The sequence below is a fragment of the Lactuca serriola genome, chromosome 7, assembly GCF_051521515.1.
Source record: "Lactuca serriola cultivar US96UC23 chromosome 7, Lser_US96UC23_V15, whole genome shotgun sequence".
Classification (NCBI taxonomy): Eukaryota; Viridiplantae; Streptophyta; class Magnoliopsida; order Asterales; family Asteraceae; genus Lactuca; species Lactuca serriola.
In genome coordinates this window covers 152,285,967-152,310,188 of record NC_136414.1, presented here as the reverse complement: position 1 = coordinate 152,310,188, position 24,222 = coordinate 152,285,967, and the positions used below count along the sequence as shown (strand labels likewise).

The window sequence follows — 24,222 nt, the reverse complement described above, 5'->3', positions numbered from 1 at the left end:
CATCTATAATCATCATGATCCAAGAATCATAAGCCAAGTAGACCATGATCACAAGAACTTGAATATTTCTAGAGAGAAAAAGTGATTATGAATAGAATCTATAGAGAGAGAAAGTGAATATGAACCAAGTTCTAAAGAGAGAAAGTGAAACAAAAAAGTATTGTAGAGAGAGAAAATTGAATTTTGAATCAAATCAAGGAATAAATTTGATTTTTATAACAATAACCATCTCAAACATAAAGAACTCACAACAATGAAGATTCAATCAAATCATGTAGTCATCATGGATCAATTCTAGAAAATTTCAAGAACACTCGCTCTGATACCAAATGTAGTGACCCTGATTATGATGACATGTGCGGAATAGTAAATATCTTGTGAATCATACAAACATCAAGAACACAAGGAGTAAATAATCATGTTTAAGCTGCATTAGAATAGTTAGACTACAAGCGAGTTTTGAATATTCTCTCACTAAAGTATTACTCACAAATGGGTCTTACATAATGGGAGTCACTCACTTCCTATTTATAATAAAGACTCAACCCATTTACATATACAAGAGGGTAAGCCACATCCAAGGAGAACTTTGCACCCTAACATTCTCCCCCTTAAAGTTAGGATTGGATGTCCCGACTTTAATTTCCAAATGAGCTCGCGCGATCAAGACCAACTCCCCCTCGAAGTAACACCAGTCTTCAAATCCACAAATAAATACCCGAGAAGCTTCAAATACCTATTTCTATAGATTGGAACCAAAATTTGAGAATTATCCTCATTCCAGAAAAGAGATCGTATGTGCTTGCTACTCATATATTCTATGAGCCTGCTCCTACTCCCATGGCTCCTTATTATGCTTGGTTGAAACATGTAGGTGATTCAATCGAGATTGTGAGCCTTATGCTAGCCATCATGATACCAGACCTCCAGAAGGACCTGGAACATCTGCCAACATATTGTATCATCACCCAACCGAAAGAAATGTTCCAACAACAAGTGAGTATGGAACGTTTTGAGACTGTGAGAGCGTTACATGGGTGTAAGATGGGAGAAGGACAAAATTTAAGCTCACATGTACTCAAGATGAGACTCGGTTCTCCCATTTCAAATGAGTTGGCTACGGACTTGATCCTCAACTCATTGTCGAAATCATATGATACCTTCTTCATGAACTACAACATGAATGGTTGCAAAAAACCTATATCAAAGTTGCATGTGATGTTGAAAACTGATGAGAAGAATATTCCTATCAAAATTACTCATCTCGTCTCAATCAGGGAAGGGGGAACCAAGAAACCCAAAGCCAAGAACTCCAAGGCTTAGTTTGTTAAGGGAAAGGTAAAAATGATTGTCCAAACCCCACAACCCAAGAATAATATGGAGAAGGTGGCCAAAGAAGACACATGCTTTGGATGTTGTGGCGTTGGCAATTGGAAAGGGAATTGTCCTACATACCTTGCAAAGTTGAAGAAGAAGAAGGTTGATGGTCACTAAGAAGAACACAAAAGTATCACAAAGATATCTTTCAATAAGAAAGGTTCTCATAAAGAGAACATGTCACAAAGATGGCACTAAGCTCTATTACGATTTAACCTTATAGTACAATATATACTATTTGAGAAACAAAGATCCCACTAGTTTGGGGATTTATACTAATCTATGCAAAGGTTTGATCTTTATCACTAAGATTATGGACCGGACATCTATTTTATATATACAACGTATATATATATATATACACCTAATATACATATGATCACTAAGATCATTGAGTTAATGTTGATGCTGATTAGGGCATCAGCATCACGGAGTCATCCACTGATAAGCTTCAGCTTCAGCACAAGCAGCTTCAGCTTCAGCTCATGCAACTTTAGGTTCAACAGATAGTGTATAACCATCAACATGTGTCCTCAACGTATCACCTAATCAGTGTGTCATCAATGTAGGACCTTCATTATATTGACACACTGATCAGTCTTTAGTGAATGATGTCTTCATGACTTTGGTACTGATAGTGTCTTCAGGGTCTTTCAGTCAATAAGGGACGTTTTTCAGGATCTTTCAATCATTAATGGACGCTCACAGTCAATTTGTTGAATGGTACCATGACATACCTCAGTCTAGGAGGTCAACGATATGATAAAAATATTGACTAAGAGAGGGGATAACATTCTTGCCTTATAAGAATTTTCATTTATTACCAGACAATATCTCTTGGTGAAGAATAGACCTTGATATTAAATACAACACAAGAGATACATATCTCATTTGGTCTTAACAGGTACGAACATGAACTGTTCGGTTAAAGATTTCAGATGTGAAATCTCATCAGGTCATTAACGGCTAGAAGACACGAGACTTAAGGCATATGCGTCTACATTTGTTCCAAGGACAACGAATTATCAACAGTTACATACTTTGTTTATGAAATGCCACTATTAGATCATGAAAGGTACAATGATCTTTAGAAACAATAACCATACCTAATAAAAATGATTGCTCCCCTCAATCTGTAACGCTCAAAATTTCCAAACAAAATTTTTATTTTTAAGATTCCGAAAGACATACTTTTAACACCATCTCATGCTAAAGAAAATTGTCAAATACATAACTTCATAAAAAAAGTCAGAATATCCTAGAATCTAGAAATATCCCCATTAATGATCTTTCAATCATTAAGGAATATATGTGCTAAGTATAAATTATAAAAAGTGTTATTATAATACCTTTAACTGCTCGTGGTATGGGGAATCTGGTTTGAAGGGCCGCATAGGGTTGTTGGATTTCAGCATAGCTTAAATGCCAAAATGGTCCTGCCCTCCGTTGTTTCATGTCTGGCCCCTATCTGTACATAGTAACCGAAATGTATTGTTTAACAATTATAAAACAATAACGCTCGTAGACTTTGAGTTAATTAGTCGTAATAAATATTAGACTAAAACTTTGCAATAATAATGCTAGGATTCGCCGAAGGAAAAGACGATTGTTAGAAGTGAAGCATTGTCCGTATTTTGAGTCATCACTTTAACAAGTGAGTGCATAGTTACTTTCATCTTACACATAGATGTGAAGTATTTAATATAAATTATGTTCTATGTGTACATATTATTTGTGTTCCTGATATGTATGCTAGATGAACGATTTATACATGTTTACATGATTTAAATTGTATATGTATTTTTATACTTATAAATATATATTGGATAGCAACGGGTGATGAGAGAAAGGTGATGACAAAAAGGTGGTGATAACTAGGTGAATATAGATAGGTGATGCGAGATGTGAGGAGATACCCTAATCTTCACCTGCGATGAAAGGATGTAGTCATTTGCCAGAGTATAGATGGCGACCACAGACTATTCTACACAGTCATGTGGAAACACCAGTAGGCTCAAAACCTGTAGCTGATGAATTACGAGTTCATGCGATATTGTAACTACGTATTCATGAGATGATACTCTAACCCTTACTAGACACGTATTGAGGGAGTAATTCCCGAATCAGTATTGTCTATGCGATATAGGCGATGATCCTCAGGAAAAGTCCTTAGGAACAAATATATAAGAAAATGTGATGTAAGGAGATGAGAGGTAAATACGATGTAGGAGATGACCCTTGGGATAAATCTTTAGGGAATATTAAATGAAGAAAACGGGGATGGGTAATCGGGTTAATTGTTTGACATAAATTATGTGAAGAAACAAACTATATTATTGTTTGGTTGAAAACCCTATGTACTTACTAGGTTTCCCAACCTGACCCACTCAGTTTATTTATATCACAGGTGTCGATTGGAAGATACACTACACTGAGAGATTAAAGGAGATGTAAATCATTAGTGTAAATGAATGTAAGGTCTGTTTATGCTTATGTTTCTGTATTGACAATGACATCCCAAAGTTTTAATAAAGACAATATACATTTCTTCGGAAATGTTTTGATAATATATTTATCATGTTCTCCGGGAACAAATTCCGCAATATTATTCTTTAAAATGGATACTCTAATTTTTAAATAAGCATAAATAAAAATTTTCAAATAACCATGAATTTGGAGATGTCATAGTTTCGGGATGTCATGTAACATGGTTTGGCTAGATTAATCATGTTTTTAATGAGCTTTACGAGCCTATAAGCATGTTCGAGAGTGATAGGTTTGTGGATGGAAAGTTCGGTCTGAATGTTGTATCTAACTCCCGACTTAAAGTAGCTTAATGATGCCTCTGTTGTAGACCTACCACACAATTTCTATGCTTCTTGAATTTTGTCTACTAAATCAAAATTGTGGATAATTTCTTCCTTTTTAAAAGTGAGGCTTGAAGGTTCTCGTATGTGGATGATCTAAAGCGTATTGCTAAGGAGCATGACAATTCTGACCATGAACCTAGCAGTAGGTTGTTGGCCAGGTATTTGTACTTGTTTAATGCTTCACGCTAGTGATAGTTGTGGGTAGCGGGAACTACATAGTACTCAAAGTATTGATTTACTTGGAACATCCAGTCAAGGATATGTGTCGTCAAAGTTGGGGAAAAGAATTTTTGGTGGTTATGGTTGTTGGTTGGGGGCAATGGTAGCAGTTTGAGATATGTGGCACTACAAAAAAATGTCATTTAGTGGCATGCATTTTTAATGACATATTTTTGATGTGCCAATATATCATGGTTTTAATGACATATTTTATGTGCAACTATAAAAAATAATGGATTTAATGACACTTAATATTTTATACCACTAATGGTCATAATTATTAGTGGCATAATGTTTGATATGTCATTAAAGGTTATGTTTTCTTCAAAATATTACATAGTATAATTATTATTATAATAATAAGAGTAAATTACAAAATAGTCCATAATCTTAACGGAAATTTACAACCTTGGTCTATTTTTTTTAACATTAACTGTGGTTGTTTATGAGTTTGATTTCTATTTAAAATATTGAAATTTATAAAAGATTGTGATGGCATTTTGTAAATTAAAAATATAAGTGAGGGTAAGAAGGTAATTAACATTGGAACCATTTCTTTTTTTAGATAAGAGAGAAAATATGCTTCTGGTTATTTCCCAAAATTATAATACCATTTCTCCACACACCAAAGAGAGAGAAAGTTGAGAGGGGTGAGCTAGAGAGAGAGAGAGAGAGAGAGAGAGAGAGAGAGAACAAGGAACGAAGAGAGAACAGGGGATCAAATTTGTTTTTTTTTTCATATTTGCTCTGTAACCTTCTACAATAAGGATGATTGATATGTTTATAATTAGAGATTTCGGAACTTGATCTTCGATGAATCTTAGAAAAGTTCATGATCAGGGGGTGATGAGTTTTTCGATGGTGTTTCTAGTCAATTTAGCGGCATGCAAAGGAGCACATAGATGAGTGTTTCTGATCAACACTCCGATCTAGAGCACATAGAGATAAGAAAGAATGAGACCAGTTGTTTCTGGTGAGGTGTAGAGAGGCTTGAAAGCATTACATATGATCTCGTTATTAGTGTTTTTCTGGTTCTTTGTATCGATTTATAGCAACAATTACAACGGAGGTATGAACTCGTTTCATGTTGATTATAGGGTAGATGAAGTTGTGATGGCATCCTCATGTTGTATGAACTGGTTCTGTTGTGTCTTTCGGTTCTTTTTTTTTTTATTCTCTTCGGTAGCATTACATCAAACCGAGATCTGCTGGATATTGAATGGAATAACCTTGAGATGTTGTTCAGCAAAGAAGAGAAGATCAAGCTAAGGTTGTTGTCTTCGGCTTATTCCTCAATCGAATTATTACCAAATTTGTTTCCAGACAGTCGCTGGAAGCAATCTTATGAGTTCTCCCCCATTTTCAATGGTCAGTAAATCGAATTAGTTTGGATGACGAGTTCTTGCAGGACACTCTCTCAAAAATTTTCTTTGAAATGATTTATGGTAACTATTAACTATTAAGCTTAATTCAATTTGGATGAAAATGATAACATTCTCTTGAAATTGTAGAACAAACACTAGGTAATATATGATGATCTCGACTCTTTTTTCTTAATCATCCGAGAAACACGGAAAGAAAATTTAAAGAAAATTGTTTCATCATTTTAGAGCTCTTGTAATCAACTAGGATGGGAGGTATATATATCGTATTCAAAAGTTGAAATCCAGATTCTCTATTTTTAAATTCTAATATTTAATTTGGATTTCTTGGCTATTGTTGGAAGGTTGCAAGAGGATCTTCCACCTACTCTTGATTCTACTTCAGAACTACATCCAGTCTTTGAGGGAACCACTAGGTAAACTAATAAATCACCAATTGTTTGTTAAAATGCCTAAATGAACCTGGTCTAGATCATCTAAATGGAATTCACATTTTGGAGTTGGAATTAGAGTTCATTTTCCTTAAAACCCAAACTAAATTTGCTTTGATTCCAAATTCCAATTCTAAACATGGAACTAGAGTTCCCATATGCATTTATTGGTTTACTTATTAAAACTAGATTCATTCTCTATAAATAAATTTGTTGAGTTCTCTTGCTTAGGTTGTATATGTCTTATACTTTCTCATATGCCTAACATATTTATCACTTTTCTGTTAAATTATGAACATGGATTGCAGGAAAAGATCAAATTAGTTCCATTTGATATACATAACAGACGAAAGTGGCTCAAGGAGAAAGTTTACTCAACAAACAAGGTATTTTTTCTAGCAAAAGTTGTATGTGTTTTTTAGTTTTTTGAATTGGATAGACATAACAATGCATAAAGAACAAGCATACAAAGCAAACTTTTATGAAATTTACTCGCTTGTGGTGCATAGTTATGTTAAAGGTGCCTGCTTTAGAACACAACAATGAAGTAAAGGAGGAGAGTCTTGATCTCATCAAATATATCAACACCAATTTTGAAGGACCCTCATTCTATCGTGGTGTAAGATTTCATCCATAATCGAAATTAATCTCCCTAATCTTCAAACAATAAGTTGATTTATTCAGTCATAATTACAAAACTAGAATATAGGATTCTATTAAAAAGAATCTGGATAAGAGTTGCTAGCATACATTGATGCATTCAGTAACTTGTAGGGATGGTGAAACTGTTGCGGCTATATATTTTAGAGATGGATATGCACCTAACGATTGCCCTTATGAATTTGTGAGTAGACATTTCTTGAAAATTTTCTTTCAAAAAAACTCATTAATCATATTATTTTCTTCTCAATTGACTGATTTATGAATCTTGTATGAGTGGAAAGCTGGGTTACTTATAGAGGAATCCTTAGCTATCATGTGTCCTTCAATCTCTTATCATTTAACCGGAACTAAGAAAGTTTAGTAGGGGCTTGCAAAACCTAATGTACTCGAGAGATAAATATTGTCGATTTCATTACTTTTGGAAAATTTCAACTTCAAATGAGTTTTTTGGTGATTAGACAAGTATAGGGGTATTTTGGTAATTTAGTTATCTTATTTGTGTTGGAACAAGTTTCTTGAAAGTAAAGATGACATTGCCAAGCTTTAGGCATGCTTTTCTGGATTATGGAGTTTGGATGATTCGATTCGAATGATGTCAGGAATGCTATCGGACAGACATAAACATTTGTTTGGGAACTCAAAGCACCCTAGTAATGTTCTAAAAAGTGACATTGAGTATAGGGACTGATTTGGGGGATAGAAGCTCCAAGAATCAACAAGATTTATCAGAATCTCACAAGCTTGATGGGAAAAGTCAACAAGAACTCAACTAGCATACAAGGTATATTCTAACAAATATAGTTATTTTATGGGTAATTTATGATAAAAAATGTCATTATGTTTGAATTTTAGGGGCGTTATTGGTCATGAATTGCATCTATCAAAAGGAGTTGAGAAACCAAGCGCTAGGGTTACATACATAGTTGTTCTTGGAGGATTGAGCTGATTTAAGGTGCGTTTATATTAATACTAGAGGTGGAGGATAAATTATATTTTTGGTCCTTGAGTATTGTCGATTCTTGTAGCGGTTTTGGTCTTTATTTGTGGTTCTTGTAACAGTTTTGGCCCTTGTTCTTCCAAGCAAAATGCGTATTTTTGGTCTTTAATCAACTATAGGTAGTTTTTGCAATCTTGGTTCCAAAAATTATCGTTTTACTTGGAATAGGGACCAAAAATGTTACAAAAACCTCAAGTAAGGACCAAAATTAAAAAAATAAGAATTCCACAGAGAACAAACATGAAATTTACTATTCTTATTATATATTTATTATAATTGTGTATTACTTTCTTCAAATTCTTGACAAAGAAATGTATCTTGGTTTTTTAGATGATAATTTTTTTAATATTTATGTAAAATGTTTTTATTAGGAGATTGAAAAAAAATACAAACTCAACAACCAGGGTATAGTAACTCATGTGTTTATCTTGAGCTTCTTGCTTATTTGTGATCACAGACAACAAGTGAAGAAGTTGAATTGGACTTAAAAGTTGCAGAAGATACATAATAACCATTACGGCTTAGAAATTCAAACAAATGATTATTGAACATCTAGCCGTTTGCAAGGTTGGAAAAACATTTAATTTTCTATGTAAGTAGTGTTTGTTTGTTATAATTGAATTGTTGAAGGAATGAAATGATTTATTCCCCTGGAATTAAAAAAAAATGTCTTTTGTTTCACCAGATGGAATGAAACTTTTATTGTTTTCTAGGTGTTGCTATTTAAATATCTATTTTATTTTATATTATAGATAAAAAATTATATAGATATAAATAGTATAAATTATAGAATCTAATGAGTATTTACTAGTGCAAATGTGCCACAAAATATTATTTTATATTATTACAAATAAAAAAATGCCACTAAAATCTTAAAAGGTGTAACTAAAATAGCATGAATACTTTAATCATAATGAACATTTAATGACACAAAAAATATGTGTTACAAAAAGCTTTTTCTTTTATCGTGGCAAATAAAAAAGTGCCACTAAAAGTCTAAAAAACTGCAGCGGCAAAAGCTCTAAGTGTCACTAAAGGTTTTTAGTGGGAGCATTTATAGTGTCACTTATTATGTGTGCAGCTCATTCTCTAAGAAGCCTTTAGTGACACTTTTTTTTTGGGTTTTTAGTGACACTTTTTGTATACCACTAAATGACACATTTTTTGTAGTGTGGACAACATAGCAATGTGTCTGACCACCGAATCGATGTGAGTGACGATCGTGGTTGATACCTAGATGAGTTTTTGGAGATGTTCTTCTAGTGTTGGTGGTTCGTCAGAGGTGGTGTCCACATGTGGATGCATGGTTGCAAGAATGAAAGCACCAATTGATAGAGCCTAGATCGTGATGAAAAATCTCCCACAAGAAGCAAGAAGAGGCTTGGACCAATTTTCTAGTTTATTCATGCCTTTCAATTAAACTTACATGCAGTGTCGTATTAGCGGGTATGGCAACATGGACGATGACCCAGGGCCTCCAAATTTTTGGGGGCCCATTTTTATATATTTACTTATATTATTTTAGAAGTAAATTTTTTTTTGGTATTAAGTCGTCGCAAGTAAAGGCAAAAAAGGTTTTATTTTTTATTTTGTCTGGGACCTCAAATCTAGGGGTGAACGCGGTGCGGTTCGGTGCGGTTATTAGCCAAAACCTCACCACTAACCGCAAATGCGGTTAATCCATTTTCAAAACCGCATGGTGCGGTTATTTTTGCGGTGCGGTTTTGTTTTTTTTTTTTTTTGTGTTGCGGTTATTAACCGCATGGATTTGATGCGGTTATTTTGTGTGGTTTGTAACCACAGTTTAGAGCTCAAATAGTTTTAAGAGTTCAAACATATTACTTGTAATGATAATAAAAACCATAAGGTATAAGACAATTAACTATTTAACTTAAACCACAAACAACTAATCTTAAAAACATCAAATCAATAGTAATTAACAATAAATATCTTAAAATTGTCTAATTTCATCATTTTTTCAAAGTTAAACATAAGAAAAAACCAACACTTTTGTCTTTTAGTATTTTATCTGTCTTTCATTCATGAAACTTGTCTTATTTTTAATATTTAATAAACTAATAATTGATAAAAAAAATTGTATATAATATATGCGGTGCGGTGCGGTTTTTTGGCGGTTTTTGGAAACTAATAACCGCACCGCACCGCAAATTTGCGGTTTTTGAAAAACAGAAAACCTCACCATCGGTTTTATTGCGGTTGCGGTTTATACGGTTTTTGCGGTTAATTTTAATTGCGGTGCGGTTTTTGCTCACCCCTATTCAAATCGGCTTGACCCTACTTACATGGAATTATATATGAAACACACCAACAACAACAACAACAACAACAAAAATGGGTGGAAGGTGAAGCTAAATTAATGCTAGTATACTCCGTGAGAGAAAGAGAACCAGTAAAGTAACCGTTATTTTAGATTCTTGGGCTTCCTCTAATCCAACAACCTGGTTGGCTTATTTTTGTCCCTCTTGGACCATCCCCCTGTTGTGCTTACAAAATAAGTGATTGATGAGCCATCCTCCTTTGGTTGAGATTCTATCAACAAAACATGTTTTTTAGTTACAATTGTTTTCAATTTTTTTTGGTTGTTGTTTTGGCAAAAAATAAAAATCTAATGAGTTTTGATTTATTTATTTATTTAGATTTTGAGCAAAACATAGCCTTAATAGGTGTTACAACTTTGCATTAATTTTTATTCTATTCATGTAGTGAGGTTGAAATCTGTTGCGTCATGTTTTGGACCTCTGACCAAGTGAAGGTGGGGCAGTTTTTCCTATACATGTCAAAAAGGGGGAATAGTTGCTGCACCACCTGGTCCATCATCAACTGTCCCTTGAAGCTAAAAGACTTATCTTTGAAGATGAGGAGAATCTAAAAACACTTGTTGGAACTCAACCAAGTTCAAGTTATTCAGCCAATCACCCACAGTTGGTCTTTGTCAATCAGACCCAATTGAAAAGCACCCAACAGTTTCATTCTCTTTATCTATAATATCTCCTTTCACTTTAGAGTATAAAAAACCCTTAAAGTGTCACTTTCATCTAAGTGGATTGCCAACTTTAAATAACACCATCTTTGGTCATATTTTGCAATCAACACCCACCTTTAATCTCTTGATTTGATATCACCCAGGTGAAAGTTTCCTCTATACAAACCATTATAACACTCAATGTGGTGGGTCATGTTAATTCCAGTGACATGTTAACATGCAAATGGCCAGAATGCTCGATAGAAAGTTATGCATAGCATAACGGACTAAAGCCTATAATGATGAACTTATTTCTACAAATTATCTTCTATATAGATGTATTTAAAGAACCGTCTTCGGTTTAGACCATCTACCATTACAAATACTCGGACGATGTTTAGCTGAATGTAAGTTCAATTCAACAGCTTCGTGAAGTTTGTACTTGATCTTTATATGGTAAAGGATCAGGTAGCACTTACTTTTGTTGGACTCCTACTTTATGACCCACATAGGATAAATTAAATAAAAACAATTTCACCATCTTTAGTGAGTTAAGAAATACCCATCAACAACGACAAATTAGCGAAGAATATAGTAATCAATGCTCAAAGAGGTCTATTTTAATTGAAAATAACACACACACAAAAACAAAAAAAAAGAAAAAAGAAAAAGAAACAAAAAATCTTAGTTATTCTTCACAATATCCGAAAACGAAATCATTTTATTTATTTAGCGATGAAAGTAATATTATTTGACATTTTTAAGGACAAAATACCGGCTAAATCTTCAGAATGGTTCTCCGTGGCCGGTTTCGCAGATTTAGCCGGTATTCTGGTTTTTTTCGTTAATTCGTCAAACTATTAGGATCTTTTCGTTAATTTGGCTAAAACTTCAGAATAACCCCTTTATCAATATATTAAAAACGGTTTGTTTTTTCAATGCGTATATTTTTTTAATTTCTCTTTGTACAACGTTATATATTCAATTTTAAAGTCACAAAATATAGAAAAAAGTATGTATACAATCCAAAAAACTAACAAACTTCATAAATTTGTCTAGAAACCTTTGCCGAAGATAGTGTGCTCCATGATTGCAAGATTAAATTCATACCAAATTATTGTATATTTTCTTTTGATTGCAACATTGATCTAAGTACTGGAATAACCGCAAAACATACATAATAATACTAATTAGGTATACTTAAATCTATGTGATAACCTTTCTCGTTAAAATGATTATTCCGAAGTTTTAGCTGAATTAATGAAAAAGTCTCAATATTTTGACGAATTAACAAAAAAAGCTGAAATACTGGCTAAATCTGCGAAACCGTCAACGGAGGGTTATTTCGAAGTTTTAGCTGGTATTCTGTCATTTTTTGCAAACAAAATTTAATTTGAAATTAAACCGTAAATTGACCTAAAATATTGAGACTTTATTGGAGATTTCCCTATTTTTAAAGACAAAATACATACAAAATTTTGTATTTTCATTATTTCATTGATTTAAAACTTATTTTCTACGTTGCATGGTTTATATATATATATATATATATATATATATATATATATATTACAAAATTAATTAAACTTTCATAATAAAAACTCAAAATTATTAATTAGTTATTTTAAATAAATCATTAATTAAGAGATATTATTTTAAATATATAAAATTATAATCCTTGATTTGAATAAATATGTAACCTTATAATCTGTATTAATTTTATTTTAATTTTTATTCTAATGTTATTAATTTAATGTAATTAGAGGAGAGAATTTAAAATTTGAAATTTGAAAGTGAAAATACTTATTCTTATATATATATATATATATATATATATATATATATATATATATATATATATATATATATATATATATATATATATATGGAAAAAGTGAATATACATTACAGTCCCACCTAACCTTAGGTACTAAACCATATGAAACTATGTCATTTTATTAGCTAAATATTGCAGTTAGGGGATTCATGATTAACACTTGACAATGCAGATTCAATATTAAAGCAATAATTTTGATATGGAAGCAAAAAATGTTATAATTATCTTTGGCCTTTGTGATGGTAGAAACAGTAATATATATATATATATATATATATATATATATATATATATATATATATATATATATATATATATATATATATATATAGCCTAATAAAATTATGGCTTTTATTTTGTATTGGGTCTTATGTTGGCTCATTAGCTAGAAAACTCTAGTTAGCTAGTTTATATATTTGTCTTTTCCTTTCATTGTATCTTGTACTTCTGATTTGATAATAATATAAAACCCTATTGGTTTTATGTCTTGAAAGTTTACATGGTATCAGAGCTCGGTTTGATCATTTGTATTTTAGTTTTTGGGGGCGAGTTGTAGTAGGTACGACGTTGCACAGATTTAGAGTTCGTTCCGTCTGTTGGTATAGTTTTCTTGCTCGTTTCTTTATTCTATGTGATTTGATTCATTTATTCGTCGATGTCGAGGGTTTTGTTTCGTCTGTTCGTTTTTTTTGGTTTAGAGATCTTGATTGTTGCTGTTGCTACTCGTATTTACTTTTGTTTTGGTTATTCTCGTTTGACTTATATTGGAAATATGGCCCTGAGAGATGGTTATCTTCAGTCCATTAGTATCGAACTCGATGGCAAGAACTATGCCCATTGTAGTTATGTTACGAAAAATTAATTGCGAGGTAAGACTATGTGGGGGATTATTACAAGTGACAAGAAGAAACAAACAGAAGAGAAGGATGATAATTATGTAACCTTATTGGATTCATGAGAGACTAATAACTCCAAGATCATTGCTTGGATTAATAATTTTGTTATCTAGTCTATTGGTACTTAGTTGGTGAAGGATGGCACAACAAAGGATGTTTGAGATCTCTTGGTTAGGCTGTATACTCATTCTAATTTAGCAAAGAAGAATCAGTTAGAGTTTTATATTTGATCCCTCCAACAGAACAATCTTAGTGTTCATGAATTTTATGCAGCTATGTCAGTTTTGTGGGATCAGTTGGATCTTACAGAACCTGATATGTTGAAGGCTTTTACGCCTTATATTGATAGAAAGGAAGAGCAATGCTTGGTTTAGTTCTTGATGGCATTATGTTTAGATTTTAAAGGCTTGCGCGGATCAATCTTGAATCACACACCTCTTCCACTATTGATTCGATTCATCATGAGTTGGTTGTTGAAGAAACTCATATCAAGTCCCATGCAGATAATGTTCCTAAGACAACCACTCCTGTTGCCTTTACTGTTCTACAACGACCTTAGTCTTCAAACCAGAATCGTCCCAAAGTTTCATTTGATAAGTGTGCTTTATGTAAGAAGAAGAACTATTGGAAGGAAAATTGTCCTTTGCTGACAAGCAAGGGAAACCAGCAACAACAACAACAAACAAGATCAGCTGCACAATCTCAACCTTCATAGCAGAACTAGTCTTCTGGAGAGCCATGTTCCTCGTTTCCATCTTTTAGGCCACCACAGTACGTTGTTGTTTCACCTTTAGTTAAGAATGAAACATATTTTATACCACCATCAGCCTTGGATCCGCAGATTGTTAAGCATTTCAGACAGTTCATTATTGTCAATCCAGCTGCCATGTCAGCTTCCATATCCCATTCAGGTCTGTATTCATCCAACACGTCGGGAATTCCTTCATCCTTGTGGATATTAAATTCTTGTGTATCTCATCACGTGCCACCATATTTGTCATCTTTTGCTTCATTATCTTCTCATACACCTGTCTTTGTTATGTCTGCTAGTGCTACACCCATGTCAGTAGAGGGTGTTGGTTCTATTATCACTCTATATATATCTTTAACAAATGTGTATTACATTCCGACACTTGCTTTGAATCTTGCATGATCAGTCAGTTGTGTAAATCTGGTTGTCAGGTCTTCTTTTTTGATTCATTATGTTGTGTAAAGGACATTCGGTTTCGGAGGGTGATTGGGATAGGTCGTAGACATGGGGAGCTCTATGTTTTGGAGCAGCTACATGTTGCTGATGTTGCTACATCTAGTGTCGAGTTGTTGTGTTTTCATTAAAACCCTTTGTCATCTATTTTTTATCATTGGCATTCTCATTTGGGACATATGTCAACGTCTCGTTTATAGTTTTTGGTTTCCACTGGTGTCTTACGTTGTTTGAAATCTGATGATATTTCTGATTGGTGTGGTTATAAATTGGGAAAATTTTCTACTTTATCATTTAATAAAAGTGCCACTCGTTTTGTTGTCTGACTTTTTCAACCTACATAGTGAATTTAGAGAACTTGTCAAGACTCAACACTCTGCTTTCATAAAATGTTTTCGGTGTTATTTGGGAGGAGAATTTACCTTCAATGATTTTAAACAATTATTGGCATCTGATGGCACTATGCAACAGTCATCTTGTATAGACACTTCTCAGCAGAATGGTGTTGCAGAAAGAAAATATCAACATCTCTTAGAAATTGCAAGATCCTTACTACTTTCTGCTCAAGTTCCCAATATGTTTTGGTGAGAAGTTGTGCATACCGCCACTTACGTTATTAATCACATTCCTGCTACGTACACTTCGGGGAAGTCTCATTATGAAATGTTGTTTCGACAACTTCCAATTTATTCTTCATTATGTGTGTTTGGGTGTACCAGTTTTATCTTGAAGCCTCATGTACAGAGAGATAAGTTGTCTTCAAAATCAGCTCTTTATGTTTTTCTAGGATATGGTATTGGTCAGAAAGATTATTGGTGCTATGATCCATCAAATCAGAAACTGTATATCTCTCATAATTTCACCTTTTGGAGCATATTCTGTTATATAGCATTCCTATTCAGTCACATGGTGCAACCCAATAGGAGCTTATTACTAATGATCTGTTTAGCATTGCTATTGATGATCCATCACATGTCACTGATCCACTACCGGCTATTGATCCACCACCTATCATTGATCCTCTGTCTGCAGATCATCAAGACCCCCTTCCATCGAGGACTTATCATAATAAGAATTCCACAAAGCTTCCTGACTTTGTATATTCCTATTACTCACCAGTGTTTTCCTCCTTTATTGCTAATGTACATTGTCTCTATGAGCCAATGTCCTACAAAGAGGTTGTTTCTAACCCCCTTTGGCATACCACTATGGCTGAGGAACTTATAGCTCATTATCAGACTCGTACATGGGATCTGATTCTGCTTCGGCTCGGAAATCATACGATTGGTTATCGTTTGGTATATAAAATTAAAACAAAGTTTGACGGATCCGTTGAGTGTTATAAAGCCATACTTTTTGCGAAAGGGTACATGCAAAAGTATGGTATGGATTATGAAGAGATGTTTGCTCCTGTTGCAAAAATGACGCATGTACGTACCTTGATTTCAGTTTTTTCCATTCGCCAATGGAAGATAATCTGATGGATGTTTAGAATGAGTTCTTGAATGGTTATCTGCATGAGGAGCTATAAATGTCTCCCCCAAGGTATTGCTTACCAACCAGGTGAAGTTTTTCGACTTTGGAAGGCACTATATGGCCTCAAACAATCCCTTCATTCTTAGTTTGAGAAAGTTTCTACAGTGATTACTTCGCTTGGTTTTTTACTAAGTAACCATGACACGGCTCTATATGCTCGATGTATGAATGTAGTTCGGATTATTCTTTCCTAACATGTCGATGACATGATTATTACTAGTGATGGTCATGATGGTATAGAGTCATTAAAGCGTGATTTGGCTCACTGTTTTCTATGAAAGACTTAGGTTTGCTATGTTATTCATTGGGTATTGAAATTTCTATGTCTCTAAAGGGTTATCTTCTATCTCAAATGAAGTATATTTCAGATTTGTTTGAACGCGCAGGACTCACGAATAATCGGGAAATTGATACACCTATAGAGAGTAATGCAAACTTCTCTCTAACTGATGGTGTCCCATTATCATATGCAAGCCTTTATCGTACCATTGTAGGGAGTTTGGTTTACCTGACTGTCACTAGATCGAATATTACTCATGTAGTTCATGTGGTTAGCCAGTTTGTTACTGCTCCGAGTACTGTTAATTGGGGAGCTGTTCTTCGTATTTTGAGATATCTACATGGTACTCAGTTACACACTCTTGTGTTTCCATCTACATTCTCTCTTGAGTTGCTTGCCTGTAGTGATACAAACCGGGATAGTGATATTTATGATCGTAAGTCTACTGTTGGGTATTGTGTTTCTCTTGGAGATTCATTGATATCATAGAAAAGCAAGAAACAAGATGTTGTCTCTCAATCTTCTACAGAATCCGAGTATCGATCTATGACTGTCGCCACTTGTGATATTTTCTGGTTGAGATGGATTCTTGCAGATATGGGCGTTCACATCTCTCAGCCTACCACTTTGTTTGTTGACAATGAGAGTGCGATAATGATTTCCATGAATTCCTTGTTTCATGAGCGCACAATAAACATTGAGATTGATTGTCATTTCACCTGACATCATCTCCATAAGGGCACTATCTCTCTTTCTTGTGTTTCCTCCACTTTGCAGACGGCTGATAGTCTTACGAAACAATTGACTGCTCCTCGATTTGATTTTCTGTCTGGCAAACTTCAATGCTTATTATTGTTGCATTGTGAGTTTGAGGGGGGATGTTAGCCTGACAAGATTATGGGCTTTATTTTGTATTGGTTCTTATGTTGGCCGATTAGCTAGAAAACCCTAACTAATTAGTCTATATATTTTGTCTTTTCCTTTCATTTTATCTTGTACTTCTCATTTTATACTAATATAAAACCCTAGCCACTTTATATCTTGATAGTTTACAATATATATATATATATATATATATATATATATATATATATATATATATATATATATATATATATATAGTCCGAATTGGTGATTTTTTTCACCCTATTATATTTTTTGTTTGACAAAATTACCCTTAATGAATACAAAAATGTCCTTGCAATCATCACTCTTTTTTAGTCCTCACCAATTCGGACTATATATATATATATATATATATATATATATATATATATATATATATATATATATATATATATATATAGTCCGAATTGGTGATTTTTTTCACCCTATTATATTTTTTGTTTGACAAAATTACCCTTAATGAATACAAAAAATGTCCTTGCAATCCTCACTCTTTTTTAGCCCTCACCAATTCGGACTAAAAAATAGTGAGGATTGCAAGGACATTTTTTGTATTCATTAAGAGTAATTTGTCAAACAAAAAATATAATAGGGTGAAAAAAATCACTTGGACTAAGCTTAGGTAAGCCAAAAAAATATAGTATGCTAAAAAGGAGAGCCTAACTATGTGGCTGTCATCTTCTCCGTTAATCAAGAAAACACAAAGAAGACCTTGAAGACATTGAAATTGTGATTGTTTCTACTAAATCTTCAATATTCAATTCAAATTAGATTTGATCAAGAGAAAAAAAATTTTACTATTTTTCATCATCCTCTATTTCAAATCATGCAAACTCGATTTCAATCATAAAGAATTCGTTTACGGAATTTAAAATTTTATCTCATTTTTCTATTAAAATGAAGATCTAAAGTTAAATTCATTAATATTTGAATCCATATGTGTTTGTAAGAAAACTTAATGAGAAGGAATTAAATTATAAAATGGGTTGTAAACTTTTGTTTATTGATGCATAATAGGTGCTCGATGAAATGCTTAAAAGAGTTTATGATCTCTTATGAACAAAGGTAAGTTGGGGATTATGTCACACCCCGAAAACCGAAGGCGGAAACATTTCCGGGGTTAACTCCACATTGAGTATAAAATCCAATGCACATAGTAAGTAAAGTAAAACAACCATTACATTACATATAGAAAAGTTTATATTTGTTTCAAAAGTAAGTTGTACAGTTGTGATACATAGTATATATAAACAAAACGAGACAAGTCTTCTGTGCACACCGTCTTCGAACAAAAGGATCTTCGGGTACCTGTCTAACGCTGACCTGAGAATACAAGCGGTTTGAAAATCAGCATAACACTGGTGAGTTCATCCGCAATTTTGTTTTGTGAAAAATGTACAAGTTTCCTTTCCGTTTTCTGAAAATGTTACACACACCAAGAAAATCCCATATTTTCTTAAAAGGTTGGTTATTGATTCCCAAAACGTAATGTAAAGTTGTACACTGAAAACATGTTTACTCTTATGAAATATAAGTTATCTGGTTTGTTACACTTTTCTGGTTATGTACAATGTTCCCAGGAAAATCCCATATTTTCCTGAATGTTGGTTACCAAATGTGAAAGATGTATTCTGAAAACCTGGTTATCTTGTGAAATGTATTAGTTTTAACACGTATATAAAACTAATATTTACTAAGTAAGTTGATTACTTTATTCATTATTACTATTAAGTAAATTTCTGTTATCCTAATTGTGAGTTCCATAACCATACAATAGACTAGATATGGCAATAAGTAGTCCACATCACCTCATGACTTTCGTCACCCTTGAACCATTTCAGTTCGGCTGTAGCTAGCAGCCAGGTGTGGGGTAGTCAGCCCCGTATAGATCTATACACTTAAGTCATGCTCCCTATCTAATAGATTCTAGTTACGGGGGCGGTCCTCCACTCACGTATCTCTGTGGAGTGTTCGCCGAGGACGTGTCTCCAATTATATAGGACTAACAAATTTACTAGTAATAATATGATAATCCTCCACTCGCGTATCTCTGTGGAGTGTTACCGAGGACAAAATAGTGTATAAATTTTTATGTTCAAAGGTTCTAAAGTTATGCTTTTTAACTGATAAAAAAATGTGGAAACCATTTGTGAAATAATAAACATAAAAACTTATAACTAATTTCACAAATAATGTATATGATTACCCTGCAAGTTTCAAACGGTTATCGGTTGTGATTATCAGTATTAAAAGCATATAAGTTTTGAAACATACACATGTAAAACAAGTTTTAAGTACAAGTAATCCTTTGTACTTTGCTTGTATTCCCCCCCTGAAAACATTGAAAAACCATTGAAAAAGGGTAGGGGTATGAACTCACCAGACGAGAAGACGCAACTGTTTCGGACACTAAACGTTGGTTCGGGGCTTGATTACATGCGAGGTTCCTATGTAATATGAAACAATATCCAAATGTATCTAATTAGATTTAAAAATACTAATTAGATGGGATATTAGACTCCAATGAGCTAAAACACTTCAGAACGAGTGTTTGGAGTGACCCGGGTGACATCTACGGACGTGTAATGATGCGTGGGACTTGGGAATTGAGTTTACTCTTCAAGAGTAAACTCCTTAGGGAGTTTTAGGCCACATACAACATACACACATGACTTCACGGCCGTGAACTCATATTTGGGTATTTTGGAGTGCTAAATGGCTTGATTACTCATGGGAAATGATGGAATGGATTTTTCTAAAGCCTAGGAATGGATTGAAATTGCATGAATATCATTTATGGGAGTTCACGGCAGTAAACATGGAGTTTATGGCCGTAAACTCCCTCCATGCTCAAAACTTAATTCATTTGGTGAGGCTAGGACAATCACATGTGATTCCAACTACTTTTCCAAGCCTTGGTATGAGTTTTGGGCATCATTTGACACATTTTTATGAGTTTACGGCCCTGGAACTATTTCTTGGGAAGCTTTGGCCGTAAACTCCTAAATGTAGGGTGTTTGTCATGGTTAAGGTCCCCAAACTATTTTTAGATGATTCTAGGATTTATTCCAAGGCTATTGGTGTAGTTATATGGCTTTTAAACATGTTTAAATGAGTTTACTCCCCATGAATGAGGAGTTTATGGCCTAAGCATGTGCCTTGGCCTTAAACTCTTATTTGCTCCTCAAATTTCATGTTTAGGGTGTTCTAAGTCCGGATTTGTAAGCCATAAGGTCGTATCTAAGTCCCAATGTTGGTTTGGAGGGGTTAAATTACTCAAAACCCAAGTTTTTAGATGTTTACGGCCCAAGCATGCTCCTTGGCCGTAAACACATGTTCTAGGTCCAAATTGATAGATTAAACACGAATTTGAAGGCCTAAGAGGTTAAACAACAAGTTGGGGATGTTACCTCAAAGATTTGGAGCCTTAATTCAATGTTTTGGACCTTTAATCTTTGGTTGAGGAGAGAGGTTAGAGAGAGAGTAGTGAGATGAAGCAAAAGCTTCAAATGGAAGTTTAGAACACTTTAAATAGTGTTCGGGATTTGGACACGGTGGAATTCTACCCGATACCGGCGTTAGACGGGGCTTTTGGTCGCAACCGACCAAGTTGTCGTAACCCGACATGGTCAATTCTAGAAATGTTCCGATTACTAATATGGGGCCTTAGAATGATTTCTAAATGCACTAGGAAACCCATTAAGTCATTATAGATACTCTCTAATTAACGATTTAATTTAATGACGAAATCGGAAATAAATTTGGAAACGACGATTGGTTAATTGTAATGGATTACGAAAAGGGTTACAAGCAATGGTACGAAATTTCAGGTTGTTACATTATCCCCCCCGTTAGAGGGAATTTTGTCCCGAAATTCAAAATTAAGTTATAAGACAAGATACAAATCATGGATCTGGAAAGAGATGCGGATACTGCTGTTTCATCGAGTCTTCACGCTCCCAAGTGAACTCCGGTACCCGCTTGGCATTCCAGCGAACCTTCACTAACGGGATGCGGCTTTGCTTTGTACGTTTGACTTCTCGATCCATGATTTTGATCGGTTCCTCCACGAAGTTGAGGTTTTCATTGATCTCTATCTCGTCCACGGGAATCACTAGGGTTTCATCGGATAGACACTTCTTGAGATTTGAAACATGGAAGACAGGATGGATGTTACTGAGCTCATGGGGTAAACGAAGTTTATAGGCTACCGGACCGATCCTGGCGAGGATCTCGAAGGGTCCAATGTACTTAGGGTTAAGTTTCTCACACTTTCCAAAGCGTACCATGCCTTTCCAGGGCGAGACTTTCAACAGGACACGGTCTCCGACCTGGAATTCCAGAGGTTTCCGTCGGTTATCAGTGTAACTCTTTTGGCGATCTCGTGAAGCTTTCAATCGTTCCCGGATTTGGATGATCTTCTCAGTGGTTTCGCGGATGATTTCAGGACCAGTGAGAGCACTGTCGGGGACTCGACTCTTGGCTAGCTGTGTATCCCCCACCTCGGCCCAGCACAGAGGGGATCTCAACTTACGACCGTAGAGGGCTTCAAACGGGGCAGCCCTAATGCTGGTGTGGTAACTGTTTGATGGGTTTTGAGCATTCTAACACTTCCTAAGTGTACATGCAACCCTAATAAACCTTGGATCTATGTTTGTCTAAGATACATGCAAATAATTATTTTCCAAGGTTTATATCCTAACTAGCATGGCATGCGGAACATGAATCAAATAAAGCTAGAAGACATACTTACCTTGTAGTTGATGTTGATTGCTTGGAGTTTTAGAGCCTAGCACCAATAGTGTGGATGCCTCAAATGAAAGTCACAAATCACCACAAACTTGGAACTTTGAGAGAATAGTCACTACTATCTTGAAATTGCCCTCACCTCAACAAGTGTCAACTAGTGTCATTTCAAGAACCAAGACATCCTTTATATAGTGTGGTGGATTAGGGTTACATCCATGTAAACCCTAATACCCATGTCTCTTCATTTCCATGAGATCCATGGGTTAAAGCTCCATGGAGTATCCATGGACTTCTCCATGCAAGCCTAGCCCATTCCAAATAAGCATAAGCCCACACTATATAAATATAGAAGCCCATATTTAATTAGTAATATCTTTGATCACTAAATTAATCCTAGATTAATTATAGATCACTACTAATTAAATAATATGATCTTATATTAATATATTAGAACTTATAATATATTAATAAATCATAACTTGTACTATTCTTAAATATTATCCATAAATTGTTCGGGTGAAGTGCAACCCAAATGGACCATGCCGGGTCGGGTCAAGTACATACCAAATATAGTTATGGGCTTAGACACTATATCCAACAGTCTCCCACTTGGATAAGTCTAATAACTATAGTTGCAAGTATGACTTCAGGAACCGATCAGCAATCGTAGCTCTTTAAACTCTGTTGAACTAGAACGTGCCATTTAAGATAAGTGATCATATAATCCTCTGTTCTAGATATCAGCCGGACAAATACATGGAACGTGGTCTTGCTTATTGTCCAGCATTTGTTTCCCGATTTTCGATTTGTTTGACATAGAACTCAATTGAACACATCAATTTAGTTCTGACCGGGCCCGATACATAGGTCAAAACAAAATCATCGAGGGGCCCAAATATCAGCTTCTAATCCAAGAAGGAACAGATAAACTTCGACTCATATGTTTGTTCTACCACTCATTGAATTACACACAAAAGCACGTTTTTTAACATCGAGTTACCAATGCGTTTTCGTACAATCAATGCACAACCAAATCGTAAGTAACAAATCATATCTCTAGGTTTGAAGACTTATATGATATTACCGTCTCACGATCACTCGAGATAAAATTCCATGAAGTGATTCCAGTGAGCGTGGGTTGAGTCCAATGCTCAGAACTTATGAGCACTCATGATTGTTGTAGCCATGTCCAACACCTTAGACCTCTGCAACCAATCATGACAGCCTTGATTCATACCTACTTCCGACATATGACCGACTGTGGAGGTTTGAATAATATGATATACCAAACATAATTATTCTGGAAGTCAAAACATGCAAAAGAAATATCGTAAACGATCGACAAGAGATAGCAACACTTTACTCATAAATAAAACACCTTTTATTCATCATCTAATGTCAATTACACTTTACAAATTTCTGGGTTATCTAACTACTAAAACTTATATCATCCTTCAGCCCTATGCTCCGAGCATTCTGGAGATGCTTAACCCTACTCAGTCCCTTCGTGAGGGGATCTGCTGGGTTCTCATCCGATGATACCCTCTTTGCCACGAGGAGTCCTTCTTCTATTCGATGTCTGATGAAGTGATATTTTCTGTCAATGTGTCTGGATCTCCCATGATCTCTTGGTTCCTTGGCTAAGGCAACCGCACTATTGCTGTCACAGAAAATCTCCATTGGTTCTTTTATAGCTGGTACAACTCCAAGGTCTCCGATGAAGTTCTGTAACCATATAGCCTCCTTTGCTGCCTCGCTTGTCGCTATATACTCTGATTCACAAGTAGAATCAGCCACTGTCTCCTGCTGGGAACTCTTCCAAGTGATTGATCCTCCGTTTAAGGTAAAGACCCAGCCTGACTGAGAGCGGAAATTATCCCTATCAGTCTGGA

General features: G+C 34.6%; 1 protein-coding gene across 1 annotated transcript; it reads left to right on the top strand.

Moving 5' to 3' along the window:
* Nucleotides 1-1,344: 1,344 nt before the first annotated feature.
* Nucleotides 1,345-17,398, top strand: LOC145064462 (uncharacterized). The gene is made up of 7 exons (XM_079011910.1): nucleotides 1,345-1,479; nucleotides 6,588-6,665; nucleotides 15,331-15,443; nucleotides 15,579-15,701; nucleotides 15,809-16,289; nucleotides 16,730-17,111; nucleotides 17,205-17,398. The coding sequence occupies exons 1-7, from the start codon at nucleotides 1,345-1,347 to the stop codon at nucleotides 17,396-17,398; spliced, it is 1,506 nt and encodes a 501-aa protein (XP_078868036.1).
* The last annotated feature ends 6,824 nt before the right edge of the window (nucleotides 17,399-24,222 follow it).

What these genes read in the sequence shown, in the direction of transcription:
- LOC145064462 (XM_079011910.1), top strand. Translation starts at nt 1,345, where the DNA reads ATGATTGTCCAAACCCCACAACCCAAGAATAATATGGAGAAGGTGGCC. An exon ending in GATCCATCAAATCAGAAACT is followed by an intron (nt 15,702 to 15,808) that starts GTATATCTCTCA and finishes TGATCTGTTTAG; the next exon opens with CATTGCTATTGATGATCCAT. An exon ending in GGATAGTGATATTTATGATC is followed by an intron (nt 17,112 to 17,204) that starts GTAAGTCTACTG and finishes AATCTTCTACAG; the next exon opens with AATCCGAGTATCGATCTATG.